General features: G+C 39.8%; 1 protein-coding gene across 5 annotated transcripts in view; it reads right to left on the minus strand.

Annotated features, from left to right (window-relative positions):
* PCSK5 (proprotein convertase subtilisin/kexin type 5) overlaps positions 1 to 20,305 on the minus strand; it is a 413,582-nt gene that overhangs the window by 176,807 nt on the left and 216,470 nt on the right. For 4 of the 5 annotated variants that reach the window (XM_070431475.1, XM_070431474.1, XM_070431476.1 and 1 more), the window contains exon 11: positions 560 to 677. In XM_070431475.1, the coding sequence (XP_070287576.1) occupies positions 560 to 677 (118 nt within the window). Of the gene's footprint in view, positions 1 to 559; positions 678 to 17,502; positions 17,568 to 20,305 lie in introns of those variants that run through there. The other variant, XM_070431478.1, reaches the window with a different exon arrangement.

Genomic DNA, 20,305 nt, shown 5'->3' on the forward strand with positions numbered 1-20,305 from the left:
ATACGAATAAAATCATGAAGATGTATCCTATTCTGTGGATTCAGCACCTAGGAGAGACTTCACATTCTCTCTAGGTCAACCCTGTCAGCACAGCCTTCACGTTTGTGCAGCTGAAACCTGGGAACGGGCCCTGGGATCTCTAAGTAAACTGCAATCTCATTTACTGTGCATTTCCCCCGCTCTGGAGAACTACATGGTATGGAGTTAAGCTTCCAGAACATTCTATTTAGTTTCTTGGAGTACATTGACTTAAGAAGAATACTTATAACAACAAATAGATATACTGATAGAGTAGAAGTCTTAAGAATGCCCATCAAGAGTCCCCCCCGCCCCCCAAATCACCTTTTAAGAGATGCTTTTCTTTTAAAGATACTTGGGTTCTACTTTGTGGATTTAACAGCTTCGCATCCCAGACATTCTATTAGAGTTTGTAATTACATTAGAAAAAAACTACACCGGGTTTTAGCTTCCATGTGTAACGCAGGGCTATCCTGAGCACTTGCCCTGGCCTGCACTCTTTCAAGACGTTGATGTGCTATGTACTTGCGGCAAACCTTACTTGATTTGTCGGTCTGTGCTCTCTACACACACGTGCTGCTGAGGAACAGTGGTCCACTTCTCCGCCTCCATCACCATGGCTTCTGCATCCATCAGTCCAAAACCATAGAGATGGCTCACTACAAAAGGCAAGAAGCTGGTCAGCTTTGCTGTGGTTATGAGCAACCTGTGCTATACATGTTGAGCTATAATTTTATTCAGCAGAGAACACACCTCCCCCTAAGGGATCCTAGCTTTCTTTATAGTAATGATTTAAAACAAATAAAACAAGACAAGTAAACAATCACAACAAGAAAATGAATGTGTATAACATTATCATCACTAGTAACATGACTATCATTCATGAGTTGTTTTTACATGGCAGGCACAAGTGCATATTTTTACATTTAATCCTCCTAACAATCAAAGATGTTAATGCTATTATTTATCATCGTTCATGAATGAGAAAATTGAGGATCAGAGAGAAACTTGGCTGGGATTGCCCAACAATTCAGTGGTTGGGCTGGATTCTAACCCACATGTTTGCTCAAAGACCACTTGTATTCATATGATGACATCATCAATTTTGTGAGATAAAGTAATAGGATTAAAGAGAAGTGACGATGTATACAACTTCTTCTAGTGCAATGAGAACTTACATGGAAGAAATGCCAATTTTCAGACATGCCTAGAAGTTAGGTTGAATATTCCAGAAGACATAAATTATTACCTTTCCTCTAGCATATGAAAAATTTATTAAACATTATTCACAAAACATTTGGAGGCCTCTAACTTTTATGCCAGCTTTGTATCCTCACATGTTGTAAACTTTTCGTTCTCAATGAGAATACTTATTGATCTAAAGCTGAATTTGACAGAACTGTCTCAGAAACTTCGATTGCATACAGGAATATTTTAATGATAATACAGCAAGATCAACTTGTGCAGTTCTTTCTGAAAATACTTTAAAATCCCAGTTGAATACTTCAAATATTCACCATGTATTAAACTGTCTCATATCTTTATATTTAACACAAAGTCATACTTCTACCAAATTTGTTGCCTAAAACATTTTCCTTATAACATTAATTACTTTATGCAAATATTTCTAAAGCTGCCCAGGCTTATGGATTATTTAAATACTTCAGCTTAAAATTCAAGATGTTCTATGTTGTAATCCCACTCAATTTTCAAAATAAACTCCTTTTTTTTTGCTTTAGAAAAGTCATTCCTGCTCTGGAGATCTGACATTCCCAGTCAGATCGTGCTCATTCTGTCTCACCACCTTTGCTCATGCTGGGCCCTGGGCCTGGAATTCCTTCACTACTCTAGGTGAAGAGTTAAACTCTACTCTTACAAGTTCCTGAAGGCCCAGCTAGTCTATCTTCTCTTTCTTGAAATAATCTCTAGACTATAAAAATCAATAGTTACTGAAATTCAATCATCTGTGATCAGTGAGCTTCTCTCCTTTATAGTCCTATACCTCTAATTAATTTGTCACTCCATCTGCCCTTCTGCCCAGTCATCCACTCAACCATCCATCCACCCACCCATCCATCTGCTCACTCATCCATCCATCCATTCGTCTGTCTACCCACCCACCTATCCATCTATCATTTCTTGAGTGCCTTCTATGTGCCAGGCACTGTACGATGCACTGCACATTTTATCTGTGCCAACAACTGAATTGATAATTAACTCTGCCAGCATATGTATTTTTACCCCAATTGTATTATAAACTACTTGATGGCAGGAACTGGGTCTTATATTTCTTTATATGTTTCATGGGATTTAGCAGAACATATACATATTGGAGGAAAAAGATATTATAGCATATATATATAAAAAGAAAATTATTCTAGGATTAAGAATTATTGCTCTATTTCTGCTATTTGTTAATTACATAATTCTTGGCAAACAAGACAAAGTATCTACCCCACCATTTCCTCATTTTGAAATATTATTATCTATCCCATTACCGTTATTAAGTTGAGTATATGTCCCACATGAGAAAATCTGTGTAAGGAACTATACAAATGGAAGAGCTCATTATTATAATATCAGGTCCAGTCAGTCAGAACATACTGAATAAAATGGAATAAAATTATCTTGCTATGGCAAAGATACATGTAGTATTTTTATACATGGACTTTTGCAAGTTTTATTATACATGATTTTTTTCTTGGTTAAAAAGCAATTCATGTTCATTGTAACAAACTTGTAAAGACTTCCTGAAAAGAAGAAAATAAAACTCACCAATAACTTCATCACAAATTGGTAACTGCCATGAACAATTTTGTTAGTTTTGTTTTAGTTATGTAATATTATACGAAGCAATTTTGCCTCCTTAGTTAAATAAGAGATAGAGTGGCCCACATGGTCCAGGAGAAAAGTCCAGTCTGGGCTTAAGGAAATCCAATGGTGGAGATCTTTTGTTAACGTTCATGTAAATCCTATGTTCTCACTTATGACTGAACCATAGCCTATATCATTTCATCATGAACAATCCCTGGGGGAACTGAAATTGTTGCCAAAGAGGCTATATGCCAGGCTCTCTGACTCCTCTGAGTACCCAAGCACCCCCATGTTAGTGTTAAGTGGTTTCCAACCAGCAAAGCTCGTCATTTTATCTCAGTTGAGGGGGGAAAAGATGACAGCTGTGACTGGCATATGAACGTGTGGGGCAGAGGGTAGGTGGAGGTGTGGGGAGGCCCCGGGCTTTGAAGGGTCTGCAGAACTGGCCTGCCTGGGCTCCAGCTGAGCCGCTCTGCTCTGCTCCCTGCCACTCCCAAAGACTGTCATCCTACAGCCATTAGGACATCCACTAACATAGTCATCAGATACAACCAACACCTCATGCCTGTTTACCACTGGAGTTAAGCAGAAAAGCGCCCTGAGTCTTTATGAAGGCCGTACATTTGTTTCCCTCTCCAATTCAATTCCTATCCTCCACGCAACACTGACATAGATGTTCAGAAAAGGGCTCACTAGCTCCATTTAACTACAGGCTGGCAAGTCAACAACAGAAAAACAAAGTATGACTAGTATAGTCATAAATGAGAGAGTTAGATGACATCAGTGAAGACCACTGAGTCACCAGTGGAGATTTTAAGTATTTTATTTTATTTTAAATATATATTTTATTGATTTTTTACAGAGAGGAAGGAAGGAAGGGAGAGGGAGAGGAATAGAGAGTTAGAAACATCGATGAGAGAGAAACATTGATGTGGCTGCCTCTTGCACACTCCCTACTGGGGATGTGCCTGCAACCAAGGTACATGCCCTTGACCGGAATCGAACCTGGGACCCTTCAGTCCGCAGGCCAACGCTCTATCCACTGAGCCAAACTGGTTAGGGCAGATTTTAAGTATTTTAAAATACTGGAAATTATATATGTGTCCACCATCATGATACACAGCCTAAGAAAAAAATGAAATAAAATCTTTCCTTTTGGGGGGTGGGGTGGGGATGGGGGTTGCTAGCAATATATCAACTCAGTGCATTCTGATGGACACTTGTTTGATTTTTGGTAAGTGCTAATGAGAAAATAATTGTACAATGAATGTGCTGGGCAGATAAACTTCAAAAACATGATGTTAACAAGGGAAATAGCCATTAAATAGTTTGGAGGCACTAACCATTTTTTGAAATATAATTACAATTGACGTAATAATTGTTAAATAGCAAGTTTTCATTCTAAAATGACCTACAAATTCAGAAACACTGATCTTTCTCTGGGTGACCATTTGGTCTGTCTCGCCCATCACACTGTGACCAGGATGATGGGCCAGGAGGAGTAGGATTGCCCTCCAGTGGCCACAGAGCACCTGGCTTCAAGGTTAGCTGCTGTGAATATGGGTGAAGTGAATGCATGCAACCGATAGGAGGCATTTGGTTTCATTCACCAAGTGGCATGAAATGTTTACAAGAGAATTGTAAGGGGAAATGGAGGTCTATTCTTTTTACTGTTGACTCCTATAAAGTCATCATTAACACACCCCAAAATTTATTCAACTATAGAGCCAACAGTCACATTTAAAAATTTTATGGTTATAGAAATATACCATGCAAACAACTGTGATATGGCTGTTCCATAGCTAAAGGAGCTCTATTCATGCACATTTCTCATGCCACACTCAGAGCAAAACCTGAGCCTGAAAATCACTTGATGCTAATCAAGTGAAATCCTTTCCGCACAAGCACTGAGTAAAATACAGAATTCTATGACGTCAGAGTACTATACATTGATGTGAGCAACATCTCACCAATTCAAGCAGAATTGTTCACTCCTATGTGTGTTGGCAGTAAATATGCAAGCTGTAGCTGTAACATCAGTTAAGATTCAAAATCAATATTCAGAAAGATATTGAGGGAACGGGCATGTACATCAAGTAATATCAATCTTGAAACAACGTTATTGAAGCATATTTCAGAAAGTAAATTTATTCCTTGGTAGAATGATGTTGGACAAGCTTAATAAAGAGAATCTGAAAAACTTGCATAACATTATATTTGTTCTATTAGGTTACACGACTGTCTATGCAGATAAGCTAAAAAAAAGTGGAATTGTCTCATGCCAGAAGTATAGCTAGTTTTTATTCAAAGGTATCTAAAGGTGTCTCTGCCTGGACCAAGTCAGATAGACAAGAAAAGGCAGGATAATAGATAATGTCCTCCAGCAGGTATATTTTCACTTTCTGATGAGACCAGAAGCGCTGAGAGAAGTTAATCACTAAGCACACAAGCAAGTTATTGCATAGTTTGAAAGAAGACACAGTTAATTTAAATAACAGTTCTAGCTAGGAGGACTAAAAACTTGATTCTAAAGGAAATCTAGAGAGCTCAGCAGAAAAAAAATTAGAAGTTTCGGAGCACAGGAAACTGTAACCAAGGCAATTTGGTATATTTCCATCTCTTTCAGAGGACTGTCCTTACTGGAGCCAGCTACTTTAAATCCTTTTTTCTTTTTCAATATTACACTGAATGGCCATTTCATGATGACTCTAAAATGACTATTAGTAAAGCACTCTATATACAAAAAAGGAATTGGTTAAAAAAAGGGTTTTTTAAAGTTTTTGAGCTTCCCGAAGCAAGCCTTTCTGCTACCAGCTGTCAGGTGCATGAACAATGTTACACAGCATCCAGTGTAAAACAGGGCAGGCGAGCAACAACACACACTCTGTACAAGGGGCCTATGGGAAATATCAAATCGTGCCTGTATCTGGAAAAGTGCAACTAAATGACAGCTATCCATTTCCTATAAAAGTCCAGCCAATTTCTTCCGCTAAGGAAATAACTTCTCACAACCAGCATCCCCAAATGCCCAGGTTTGTCTACAGTGGTCCTGGTTTTAGTAACAAAAGTCCTGTGTCCCAGGAAACCCCTCATTCATGGGCAAACCAGCAGAGCGGCCACCCTACATGGACCGGAGGCGGTAATGCGATGCTGTCGGGAGGGGCACAGAACTCGCACCTTTTACTATCAATAAACTAGTAACTGGTGTACAACCTGAACTTAGATTCATGTGTGTTAACATGCACATAATCACCAAGATATGGAACATGTCGATCAATTGAGTTTAATTACTTATTAGAAAGTGTCCATTTCAATACACTTCACCCACATTATCATGCCACTTTGGGTTTGGGGGTGCGGGGGTGTGGAGCACCTATTCTGTGTATTCAACACAGTGAGGATCCAAAAGAAAGAGAAAATGATTTTGTGTTCTGAGTTAGGCAGGGGGATGAGACGAGAATAATTGTATTTCACCAAATAATAATGAAAAGCACTAACTGTGTAATCCCTGTCAGTATATTAAAAAAAAAAAAAAAAAAGACTTCAAATGAGTAAAAAATCAGTCAAAAAAGACAACGGAGATGAAGAAACCTAACAGAGCCTGGCGAACACAAAGTACTTAATACAGGTCAGCCAACCTTCAGTCAGGTAAGATGACCTCAGGGCGAAAGTGATTAATTTGTGCCTCGGGGTGCGCGGGGGCTTCAGGATATTCCTGGGCCAGGACGGAGCCTTCTGGTTAACTAATCAGCAGGTCTGCCCGTGGTTCCCTGGGCAGCAAGGAAAGGCAGCAGCCCTGGGTGGGTGGAGTGCGGGTGAGTGGTCAGCACGGATGGGCATTGGTGGTAAACGCGCAGGGGAGGAGGGGTGAGCGCAGAGCTAGGGAGAACGAAAAGCCAACCCCGATCGCTTGTTCTACACGCCACCACCAGACTAAAAGGTAGTTACACAAATTCCTGTCTGAGGGGGCTGCTTGATCTGCGGGTGGGTAGAAACTCCAACCCGAGATCAAAGGGCCCCTGCACCTGTGCAGTCCTCGCAGCTTCAGGGGCTTTGATCCTCAAGGCGCTGAGCCACCTGCTCTGAAATAACAGCTCCCACCAGGGACACTGTGCCTCCCGCACCTATTCATCAAACCGGCCAAATGTGCAGAACGGGAGGGGGTGTGTGTGTGTGAAACGTGAGAGGGCCTGAGACACTTTCCTTAGGTGCCCCGTCACACATGCGTAATGTCAACACACGAGTCCTGCCTGTTCACAGTAAAGTGGAACAGCGAATGACCACCACATAGAATGGAAGATTCATAACGATGAAGAGTGGCAAGTAGTGCTCTTCAGCCTCCCACGTCAGCATTTCTTCACCTAAACATGTCGGAGAGATGAAAGCCAGGATGCTTCCAGAATGACCTCTCTTTCCTTCCCTCCCTGCCTTTCTCCTGCATCCATCTCTTCATGAGACAGTTGCCATGCTCTCCCCGCAGCACAGTGCAAAATGCAGACTCCCTCAGAGCAGGAGAGCGGAGCAGCCGCACCTGCCTTCCTCCGCAGGGCTTGTTTTTATTTTTCCCTTGCTCTTCCTAACATCCCGGCTCCAGTAACCACGCCAGCCAGATCCAAATGTGCCAGCCGCCACCAGTGCCGCTGAGGACTTGCATGTGGAAGGTTTCCAGACACTGATGCTTGGCTGTCTGCACTTCAAAGCTCGCTCGGGATGGGTTCCGTCAGCAGCTGCAGGTACTCAGACAGGCTCGTCATTACAGAGACGCATTAGGAGATTTTAGGAAAACACAGCTGAGTCCTTTTCCTTGTACAATGTACTTCCTTACATAGGGATGTACATATACCCTATTATATGTTATGTACATATATAAAAGTGCATATTTACTATTTTTTTTATTTACAGAGATAAGGGGATATGCCTTCCTTCTTTCCATTGTAAAAAAAAAATGTCAGTTTTTTTTCTTCTTTTCTCTGGACATTCCTCTTTTATTTGCTTCAATATGTTTATAATAAGCAGGGATTTTGCTTAAGGTAATTGACTAGTAATTCTTGAATGGAGGTAGGGAAACTATTTTTTCAACTTGGGGAGACCTAGCCAGGGATCCCAGGGCATATGCAGATCACAACTGTGCTTATTCTTAGGAAACTAAACTTATCTGGACAGAGATGAGAAAAAGATTTTTAAAAAAAGTATTATAAGGGCCTTTGGGTAAAAGTTAATTGAAGATTGGATTGGCCATATGTCAACTCCCCAGCCTAGATCTCAGTGTACAACCTAAGCAAATAGATGCCAGACTGGGATCTTGATGAGTAGGCAGCCAAAACACTTATTTGTGAATTATTCATTATTTTAGATAATTCTACATTTAATTTTCCCTTACTTTTCTTTGTTCCTTAAATTCTCATAAAAGAAATAGAAAATCTAGATGAATTTATTTCAAGTGAGTCCCTTTTCACACTCAGTGGCTAACAGTGGTTACAAAGATACGGCTATTTTCCACCCTTCCACACACCTGTGGCTCACCTGACATGGCAGCAACACCCACTGGTGTTGTGATGATCACAAAGCACAAAGACGAGGGACAGCAAAGAAGAAATTATTTCCTGCGATTGGAAATGGCACCTTTTCACTGGGAAGAAAGCTAACACTTATCCTTAGTATCAAGTACTCCATAAGGCTTATCAGAACATTCCTCTTTATTTACCTAAAAGTCAAATAGCTTTTAGGCTTAAGGGACAATAAGAAGAAGATTTCTGTAAAAATCCCAGAAAAGTCGGCCATTAATGAGGATTGCATATGCTCTTAGAAGAAATAAGACTTGAGATGGTACTTAAATTCATAAGTTAAGATTTGGACTCATGGAGGTATAAATGGAGGTCAGTAATGCAACAGGACATTGGGACTGGTGTCTTCCTCAAGGAAGCCGTGTGGGCTTGGAATCATATGGATGGATTTCATTGGAGGCAATGAGTAGCCAATGATCAAGGAAAGGACATCATTTCATTGAGATTCCAGAAAGTTTTAGGGCAATGTTTTGTAAAAGATGTTTCCTGGATTGTTTCAGAGGTTCTGAGTCTTAAATTACATAGGGAGAGCCTTTTGCAGAGATTCAAGATTGGTAATAGATGACATCGGTCTTGAATGTAGAGCTGAAAATCATTAATAAGGAGGGAGTGCTTATAGTGGAAAGGAAGGCAGTGACATTAAGAGGATGTGTAAGGGAGGGAGAGCACACCTGCCCGAGACAGCAAGCAGCGGTGCTCCTGGTCTTGGTCCAGCCCCGCAGCAACAGATCCCAGGGAATGGCTGATGTCAAAGGAAGGGAGAGAAAGAATCTGTAAAGTGTCAAAGGAAAACAGGGCTATATGTTTGCATCACGAGAGGCAAGGAAAGATGGATCTGGACTGGGTAGATCAAAAGCAAGAAATCCCAGAGAAAAACAAGCAGCTGCCTTCTGGTTGAAGTCTCAAAGAGTAATTTCACTTCAAAGGTAGAAGTGGAAAAAAATCGCAGAGAATTGCAGAGGAACTGAACAGCAAGGAAATGGAAGCAGCTAATTTAGATGACTTGGAAATGTTTAGTTGTGTAAAGAAGCACAGAATTAAGGCAGTGGGATGATGGAAAAGTTTGGGTCTCCCACCCCCAGGCTGGGGGATACAAACTTTGAAAACAGAGGGTTACAGTCCAATTGACAGAAAGGAGCATGAACATTGCTGGGAGCAAAGGACTAAGTGATTGACAGGAAATGGGATTGTTTTGAGAACACCTTTCACAAATGAGATTCATTACCTAAACTACAAAAACAAAAACAAACAAAAAACACCTCAAAAAAGCCCACTGATTTGAAAAACTATTTTTCATTTCTTCTAAGGATGGCACTTCATTAGCACCATTCATTCAAATGCACAGGAAGGAAGCTAATTCATTACATACAGTGGATGAATTGGGTCAGTGGTTCCCAAACTTGAATGTGCATCAGAATCGCCAGAGGACTTGTGCAAGCACACACTGCTCTTCCCACTGATGCATTCACTTGTAGTTTTGAGGTAGGGTCCAGAATTTGCATTTCTAACAAGTTCCCAGGTGATGCTGATATTTTTGTACCAGGGACCCCACTTTGAGAACCATTTCCTGAAGGTATTAGGGCTATCTAGCAACTCTCCCAGAAGGCCAGCCAATAAAGCCTGGTTAATTAGGCTAATCTCCAACATAAGGGCATCGTCTCTGTAGGCATGAATCACAACCTTCCCTCATGCCAACATCTTTCCATATGCCACACACATTTCTGCTTCTCTTATAAAGATATTTTCAGAAGATACAGTTCTCTCAATTAATCTAGGGATACATTATCCGGGACTGTTCAAGCACAAGTTGGTCTAGAGATCTACTTTTTGGATGTACTTTACTTAAAGAATTAACAGCTTCTATGCACTGTTAGTATAGAATAAGGGTGTGACTGAGCTGAGATACAAAATCATGTTTAGTTAAAATGTTGACAATAGTAACTGCACTGAAGTTTCCATTTAATCTATTAAATCTATTTTATCTAATCTTTTACAGTTGAAATACATTTAATGTATCAAGCATGCATCTCAAAATAAGATGCCTAGAAGAAATTTGGGGGGGGGGAGGTGAAAATAATATCTTACATATGCATTTTCTTACATATTAGCTAATGAAATCTTTACAACCGTCCTATTGGCAAGATAGTATTATTCGAATTTTTCAGCTGAAAAAACTTAGGTCTCAGACCATTAAAAGAACTCACCCCAAGTCACAGGGACTCGATCCCAAGTATTCAAGTATTCAGAATCTCTTTGTTTTATACTATATACGTATCCATTGGTTACTGTGTCTATAAGACACACAGTATTTATTTCAACGAATTTCTCAAATCAAGAATCAGCCTCAGAATAACAAGATGGCAAAAAGGATAAACCATTTCAGGTGTCTACCTACAAATCACAAATGGACAGTGGATCATGTTTACCCTCTTTGCCTTTTGCAAATCAGCTGCCTAAAATCTGCTCCCTTCTTCAAAACTCATTAAAACATCATGTGCAGAAAAAGAAATATGTAGGATTTGGAAGGAAATTAACATCTGGCCCATAACCCTTTTCCCAATTCTTGCTGAGAAGTGACCTTCTTCAGTCATTTCTAGCAGGGATTTTAACTAAGTGTAGAGATCATATTAATGTGGAAAAGATACTTATTTTCTATTCATGGTTAGGCTTTAAACACATTTTTAAAATTTATTTACTAGAGCTAACCAGGCATGCACAGATGGAAGAATGGCATTGAGTGGCAAAGAGCAACTTCCCATTTGTTAACATCCGGCAGCGATTAAGATGGTCTTCTTTTTGACTCTTTCAAAGATGACTCTGGAAACTTGTGGGTGTACCTTGTCTTCTGGTCTAACACCATAAAATGAAGCCTGTTGAAGCCATTATTGGGATGTGTGATAGAAGTTTAATTGCTTTAAAATGCCTAAGGCTAGCAAGATGTGACCATGTGTAAAGAGTATGAATTGAGATTCTGAGAAAACTAAAAGTCTGGATCTATTTATTTCACAGAAGATGGATCCAGATGGAGTCTGCAAAGCAATCGCCCGGCATGTAACTGTACCTTGCTAGATGCAGTGGCCTTAGCAAGCCATGCGGAGAGCTAGGGCAGGATTAATTTTCAGGATTTCTTTTGGAATCTTTGGGTCTGGTTTATATTATAAACACTGGCACCAATATAAAGATCTCCGTGGAGAGAAAAAAAAGGGTGGCCTAAGGCCATCTTTAGTAAACTTGTACTTTAAAAAGATGTAATCATGAGGCCCTTTTGTCTCGTGCTCATGTGGGCTACCTCACTGCTCCTGAACCAGCTTTCAAAGCTAGAGCAGGGCCCATTTCCCACGGTCTCCATGTGGGCACAGCCAGGGAGAGCCCCCTCCCTGATGGAGGATGGGGACGAGAGCTGGTGCTGCGGTCTGTGCTGGGAATACCCAGGCCAGAGTCCACACTGATATGTGTGCAGTAATTCCAATAACGGTTTCTCCTGTGTGCCTCAATCACATCTTTCCCTTTCACACTGAAAGCTCTATTCCTTGGATAAAAGAGAGTCTGTTGGGAGCTCCTTTACTAGACAGCATGATGATGATCACGGAAGCTTCAAATAAAGCCTTTTCACCACCGCCTCCTGTCTGTGCCAATGCATCCTGCAATCGACAATATTCACAAGCTCTCATTACCCCAAATTAAGATCTACTGGCCCCCGATGAAATAATTACACATTTGAATTCATGCAGCTTCAATCATTTTTGGTCACAAAAAAAAGGGAGAATGTAAAAAGAATATGAAATGAATAATCGATTTGAGCTCAGCACTCGAGACACTCACTTAACATTCTAAGGTTTTACTTCAAACTTTGTCTAGAGAGCTGGCGATAAAGGTAGTGATGAAATCATCCCAGATATTGGAAAACTCTATTTGAGTCTGGTAACCCTGAGTTACTTGGCTCATGAAGTTTCTGTATATGTCCAGGTTGAAGCAATAGGCAAAGGTTAAAAAGAACAAAGTCATCTTTCAATACATACCTTTTAAAATAAGCCTATGCTTTTGATAATTAAAACGAGAAATAATAACAGAATTCCATGCAACAAGGCTACTCAGGTGGGACCTATGTGAATCAGAGAAAGGTACCTCTTTTTCTTCTTTCTTTTTTTTTAAAAAATTCATTTCAGAGAGGTAGGGAGAAGAAAAGAGAGTTATAAACATCAATGATGAGAGAGAATCATCAACTGAGCCCACAACTGGGCATGTGCCCTGACCAGGAATCAAACCTTGACCTCCTGGTTCATAGGTTGATGCTCAACCACTGAGCCTCTACCAGCTGGGCAAGGTACCTCTTTAACACAGACTTCATCCCATTCTGGGCACATGGCTTGGTGAGTGGATCACAGGCTGGATATCAGTGCCACAATGGCAGTCATATTACACAATCCTACACATTTCTTGCAATTTTTAGCCATCTCCTCGGATTCTTTCGTCATATGTGGCTGAAATTCAGTGGGGGCTTTAGGCTTTTAAGATGCACAATATTGAATTCTAGAACAAAGCTGGACATCTATCTTTTGCCTTGACTCTGAAGATACTTCTGAGGGTAAAAGATGAAAAGAAGCCAACGATTTCCAGACAAAACCACCTCAAACACTATATTATGAAAGCACACACATTGTAGCCTCTAGCGGGTTCAAAAAAGCAGTGTCGCCTTCTAGGACAATAGACGACAATAAGCTTGCTTCACGGCCAAGAAAGAATAGCTACGCAAACCTTCAACAAGAGAGAAAGTCATTCATAAACTGGAAACGCTTTTGTCACACTACCGGCAACAGCCTTACAGCAACTCAAGAGGTTCACCAGAATTACGCTACTTGCTTTCTTTAAATCTCTGCATGGTCGCTTGGCTAATACAAAGACTGCAACTGTACGTGAAAGAGAATTCAAATATGGGAAGTGAAGTAGCTTCCTGAAGGTCATGGTGAACAATAACAAACCGGCAAAAAGACTTTTGTCAAAGGAAATTTGGGGAGCCTCCTCAAAGAACCATTTCTGACCTCACATATTTCAAGAAGCTATACTGACACCACACCCTTTGCCTGGGTTTATTAAAAAGCAATTTCAAAAAGCATTTCTTTTTCTTCTTTGGAAAAAAAAAAGAATTTAGCAAAGATGATTATATATCCAACCCTATAACTCTCATTTAGAAGGAGGCCAAGAGATGATAAAAATTTTCATTGAATGTCACAGCCCATAAGTCAGAAATACACAACTACAAACCAAGATAATATAAAATGATCAGTGCAAGAGAATTTTCATCCATTTTAGCAAATCAGTTTCTTATAGACATGTCATGTGGTAGGACATATCATAGAGCCACTGGATTCACACCATCAGTTTAAGAAATAAAACTCTGACATCAGACAAGCAAGTAGAATCAACTTGTTTGAAAGTCATTACTATAACCCAACTCACTTTCTCAAAATCACTGCAGTGGCTCCAAAACGTTTTTGTTTTTTTGTTTTTTAAATATATTTTATTGATTTTTTACAGAGAGGAAGGGAGAGAGATAGAGAGTCAGAAACATCGATGAGAGAGAAACATCGATCAGCTGCCTCCTGCACATCTCCCACTGGGGATGTGCCCGCAACCCAGGTACATGCCCTTGACCGGAATCGAACCTGGGACCCCTCAGTCCGCAGGCCGACGCTCTATCCACTGAGCCAAACCGGTTTCCGCCAAAATGTTTTTTAAATCAAAAGAGAATCCCTAATTCTAGGATTCAAGTAGCTTTGCTGTCAGTTCTTTTCAATTACTTACTTTTTATTTTTTTTAAATATATTTTCTTTTATTGATTTCAGAGAGGAAGGGAGAGGGAGAGAGAGAGATAAAAACTCAATGATGAGAAAGAATCATTGATTGGCTGCCTCCTTCCTGCATGCCTCCTACCCCAAGCATGTGCCCTGAAAATGAATCAAACTGTGAGCTCCTGGTGCATAGGTTTACACTCAGATGTTCTCAACCACTGAGCCACGCCAACCGGGCTTGTCAATTCCTTTCCTCATCACACTATACCTGCTCTTTTTGCACACTGAATCCTCTTTTCCCTCACCCTGACCGTTGCTTTTGCCATAGCTATCTCATCCAGTTTTAATCCCCAATCCTCCAAGAAATGCAAATCTACAAAATCTGTTTAAACTGAGTAAATGCTCTTGAAACTATTTCAGACAGGCTTCAGTTCCCAACAGTAACTCAAAGTTCTCAAACATCTTCCACTCTCTTAGATGTAAGTATGTTTCTGACCTAGGTTATGTATGTGATATTAATGTAACTCATTAATAAACAGCTGGTTATGTTTTCTCCAATACTTTGGAGCCCATTGATTGTTTATTGAAATCTAAGCAGTATTACAGAAAAACAACAACAACAACAGAGAACGCAATGAAGGAAGTTAACCCTTTAACCAGAATCATCAGCTAGAATCATTGAAAAATGTAAGCTATAACCCAAATTAGATAAGAGACCACAAAGATGAGAATAAAAGTGTTCCAAGAAATGCGAGAATATATAATAGTATGTCTAATATTTGAAAGTAACAGGGAGCTAGTTTCATTTCTAAACTATACACAGCATGTTAAAGGCCATGACTCTTACATACATATACTCAATTTTTATCATACAAGAATCTTAACAGAATACTAATTAATCCAATTAGAATCCAATTAGAATACTTAACAGAATACTAATTAATTGTTTATTAATCTAATACTAACTGTTGTGTGAGAATGATGCATGACAATGTAGATGGTAATTTTACCTTAGTGCATACTAGGTTAAATTCTGTATAGGATACCATTTTCCTCATTCTTCCCTTTGTCCACACCATGCCCACAAGGATGGCCTCTTAGCGTTTCCTTGACCCAACCCGTGTCTATGCTGTATTCGGGCCTGCAATGCTCTACATCTGGCTAGCCATTTAGATTGCTTCAGGGTCTGTGGTAAATTAGAGGGCCCTTTGCTCACTGTCTGATATTTAAAAAGTTATAATTTGTTCACACAAATTGTTCATACGAGTTTTACAACAACTCCAAACTGGAAACAAATATGCCCATGAAAAAGCAAATACACAAATTGGGGTATAGTCCAATTATGAAATACCATCCTATATAATAAAGAGCAAATATGCAAATGGTCATCACGCTTTCATGCCCTCCACTCTGGCACCAGGGCTGGGGAACCTGAGGCAGTGCCCCTCCCCCTACAGGACTTGATGGGGCTGGGGCCAGTCAGGTATGGGTCTCACGCAATTTCGAGGTGCATGAGGGTGGGCGGGGACTTGACTCTGGATCCTGTGGCGTGCCCCAGACTCTGACAGGAGGGAGATTTTCATATACATTCTACTTATTTTCTTTCATCTCTGACACTTCTATTGTAAAGAAAGTGCAAATAGCAATATTAAAATATTTCCTCTAATTAATTCCCTTTTAATGTGCACAAATTTCACGCACTAGGCCACTAGTTTAACAATAAACAGGAATGAACCCCTCATATACCTAATGACATGGTTAAACCTTAAAAATATTATATGGAGACAAAGAAGCCAGTTTCAAATCATTCTACTTATATAAAAGTCTACAAAAGACAACCTAATCTATGGTGACAGAAAGTACATCTGGTTGCACAGGATGGGGGTTGTGGGGGCTAAGGGATGAGAAAGGAGCACAAAAGAACTTTCTGGGTGACAGAAATGTTCTAGACTTTGATTGTGGTGATGGTTACATGGATGCATACATTTGTATGCTTAAAATGGTGTTTTTTATTATATGTAAATTTACTCCAATAAAGGTGATTAAGAATGTATATAGATTAACCAGATAAATTTGTTCATAAAGCTAAGATTCAATCCCAAGTGTATGACTTGGGAGTCCTTGCTCTGAAATACTATGCTGAGTTTTTTGTTTTAAATAGATGCAAAACCTCTGGATTTATTTTGATCATGTTTATTTTGTTCCCAGAGACACTGAAGCTTGCAACAGATTGATGAATTTTAGAGGGAAGCGGGGTGGCGGGAAGAGATTAACCAAAGAATTTATATGCATATATGTGTAACCCACGGACAGACAACAGTGGGGTGAAGGCCTGGGAAGGGGGCGTGAGCAGGGAGAGGAAGTCAATGGGGAGAAAAAAGGGGACATGTGTAATACTTCCAACAATAAAGATAAATAAATAAAAATAAATACATACAAAACCTCAAATAAGAAAATGATTGCTAAAAGTCTCTATAAGAGAATGAGTGTGTGTGTGTGTGTGTGTGTGTGTTTTGATATGACTATCCTGCTTCAAATTCTTTGTGGGGATCTTATTTTGGAACTGGACTCACAACCCAGTTACTAGTGATTCAGAGGAATCCATTTCATTCCTCATCGTCACCACAAACTTTTCCCTAAAACAGCACTGGCCCTCATTGGTCACCCTCTGTATCACTGGGTTTAGAGTTTGATGAGTTTTATCTTTGCCTAAAATATCAAGATTTGCTACCATTAAGAAGAGCCAAATTCACTTGCTGAAAGAATTTTTTAAATACCTGGGAAGTCCAGCCTCACTAGAATTTGTAAAACTGAGTGATCACACGAAAAGAGACATCAATTTTCTGTAAGTGTACAGGCTACTGCATATTGTAAAAAAAATCATATTTTACACTCACAGCTTTTATACTGTATGTTAGTGACTAGAGGGTTGATAGGATGTTGATAACTGCAATTAGTTCAGATTTCTATCATTAATTCCTATGTTGAAGACACTGATTACAACTTCTAAGATTTAGTAGGTCGAATTCAAGGTGATATTTAAACATTAAAACTAATTTTCAAAACAGAATATATGTATAATTGTGCTTGATATGTGGTTATAGTCACTGATATAGGATTATGAGATAAACTAGTATTAACACAGATTAGTGATAATTTTATTACAAAATCCTTAATACATTTTCTCTAGCCCACTCAAGGTAATTTAATTATCTTCAACCCCAAACAGCTTTCTAACAACAGAGTTCTGCATCTTTATCCTCATTTCGGGGAGCAGAAAGTTGTGGTGTCTTCAAATATACTTCTAAGACTCATGTTTGGTGTTTCCCATTTTCAAAGCAATTCTCATTCAACTCAGCCTTCTCATTATGTTACCCACATTCTAAAAAACCAAGTACAAAAACTTCCATTAGCTCCCATCAAAGGCCAAAGAAAATATCTACTATAGAATCTAATGGTTCTTAAGACCGTGGCAAAACCACAAAACTACTCCAAATGTTACTCTCTTCATTAACCAATTATATCTGGTATAGAGGCAGCAGTCAAATAGTGCAAAAGTCATTTTCATTCTAGTTTGTGTGTGAAACCACATGCAAATTTACATATAAAATTATGTACTTGGGGATGAAAAAAGACAACAAAACAAAACATCCCAAAGTGTAACAAACCTACCACTATCGTTCAAAGACCAGCATAGAGAAAACAACGATTCTCATTTGTAGAAAATATGTCTAAACCTCACATATCTGAAGGCATGAGCTGAACACGGATGGGGCAAATGGGCATTTTGGATACGAGACAAGATGAAGCAAAGTCAAGCTGTTTGCTGCCAGGGCATCTGTATCACTCTCCTACGTAGATGTTTACGTGAACTACCCACCAAGAAAAAGGACAAAAGTGGAATCTCTAAATAATGTGAGGCTCGCATCTTTTTTGTAACTGAGCAAGAAGATAAGCTCATTCTTCCCCAAAAAGGCCTGAGGTGACCTCTGAAAATGGTTCCTATTCACTAGACCCAGAAAACCCCAAGAAATCATGCAAATCAAGAGGCTCAAATCTTCGTGTTCACTTTAAGAACACTCGTGAAACTGCCCAGGCCTTTAAGGGTATGCATATTCAAAAAGCCACCAAGTATCTGAAGGACGTCCCTTTACAGAAGCAGTGAGTGCCATTCCGTCGTTACAGTGGTGGAGTTGGTAGGTGTGCCCAGGCAAAACAGTGGGGCTGGACACAGGGTCGGTGGCCCAAAACGAGTGCTGAATTTCTGCTGCACATGCCGAAAAATGCCGAGAGCAATGCTGAACTCAGGGGTTAGATGTAGACTCTCTGGCCATTGAGCACATTCAGGTGAACAAAGCTCCCAAGATGCGGCGTAGAACCTACACAGCCCATGGGCGGATTAACCCACACATGAGCCCTCGCTGCCACATGGACATGATTCTTACTGAAAAGAAGCAGACTATTCCTAAACCAGAAGAGGAGGTTGCACAGAAGAAAACGATATCCCAGAAGAAACTGAAGAAACAAAAACGTATGGCCTGGGAGTAAATTCAGCATAAAATAAATCTAATAAAAGAAAAAAAAAGAAGAAGGAGGAGGAAGAGGAGGAGGAGGAGGAGGGGGAGGAGGAGGAGGAGAAGAAGGAGGAGGAGGAGGAGGAAGAGGAGGAGGAGGAGGAGGAGAAGAAGAAGAAAAGCTCATATATACAATGGTCAATAAGTACAAAAATGAATGGTTTTAAGTTAATACCTAGTAAATGAGTATGAGTGCATAGAGCATGGTATAAAACGAAATCTTGAAGGAAACACAGGTTGCATTTCCAGTGAGCAAATTTTATTAAGTAGAATCAAAAGCATTTACCCTCTCCTCCGTTTTCTTTGCATTACATAAGAGAAGAACTAAGGGCTCATTTCTGCAAATGAGACTAGGGCTGGAGTGAGGCATCTGGGTAGCATTTCACCTTGACCTTTCTCCAAAAACATGATGTGCAGATTACCCATTAAGGTCCATTATGTGGCTTTAATCATAGCTACCAACATCATATCAACATGCAAGGCAGCGAAGATGACATAGTATTTATAGAGTGAAAGAATAAAACATAGCTTAGCTTTACCTTTCCAAGCGGTAACACATCAAATATTGCTTTATACACCCAAACCATATTTCAAAATCTTTAGTTTCAACACACGGCATGCTTAATGGTTACAGTACTTCTAACTCTTTTTAATGTGCTACAAACTTATTTTACAAACTAGTTACAAAGCAAGACAGGTAGGTATTAAAAATGTATTGGAACATCTTACAATTACCAGCCCTACCAGTGCAAATAAAATGATGGCAACGAAAGGTAATAAAGGTTATTAAAAGTTAAGGCCTTGGAGGCTAAGAAGTCATGTTAGACTGTCAATTGTTTTCTCATGGTGGGAAATCAGTTAGAAAATTAAAAAAAAAATCTAGTAGTTTAGTTGTGGTCAAAGAAAGAGTCAGTGGGGATGGGGAGGTTTCAGCAACATGCTGGTAGAAAAAAAGAGACTTACATAGTCTGGGAGGGCAGTGAAATGGAAGGCGTGGTAACCTCGCTCACTTAGTTGTCATTGTTGATTTTCAATGACATTTTTTTCATTCTTTCGCCTAGTAAAGATGACAGAAGGTCCTAATTTATTATCTGACGTCTATTCCTGCTCCTAGATTTAAGAGCGTTTAGCTGTATACAGTCATATAATCCAAATACAGACACTTTGAAAAAAAAAACTAAAGCACGGATGTTGCATGCATTCAATTATAATTATAACTGTACCGGCAAACCAGAGATAAGGATGGGGTTGAGGTGCGGGGGGGTGGGGGGGGTTGTCAGCTCACAGCCTAGGTGACTGCGGGAGAGAGGGACCCTCTGATTAAAGCAGTAGAAAGAAGGGGGTAGATTACCACAAATAGCTAAGTTCTTCCTGAAATGATACTAGCTATGCATTCTTGAAGAATGCAGAATTAAAGTCCTCAGCATGGCTCTACATATCCAATGTACACACACAGAGCTGGTCCAAATGCCCATCACATGTCACAATGGTGTCTACATTAGACGCTTTGTGCCGCTGAGGTTAGGATACATTTTATATGATGGGA

Source organism: Myotis yumanensis, unplaced genomic scaffold (assembly GCF_028538775.1).
Source record: "Myotis yumanensis isolate MYYU_CA2020_CCGP unplaced genomic scaffold, mMyoYum1.0.hap1 SCAF_12, whole genome shotgun sequence".
In the NCBI taxonomy this organism is placed as follows: Eukaryota; Metazoa; Chordata; class Mammalia; order Chiroptera; family Vespertilionidae; genus Myotis; species Myotis yumanensis.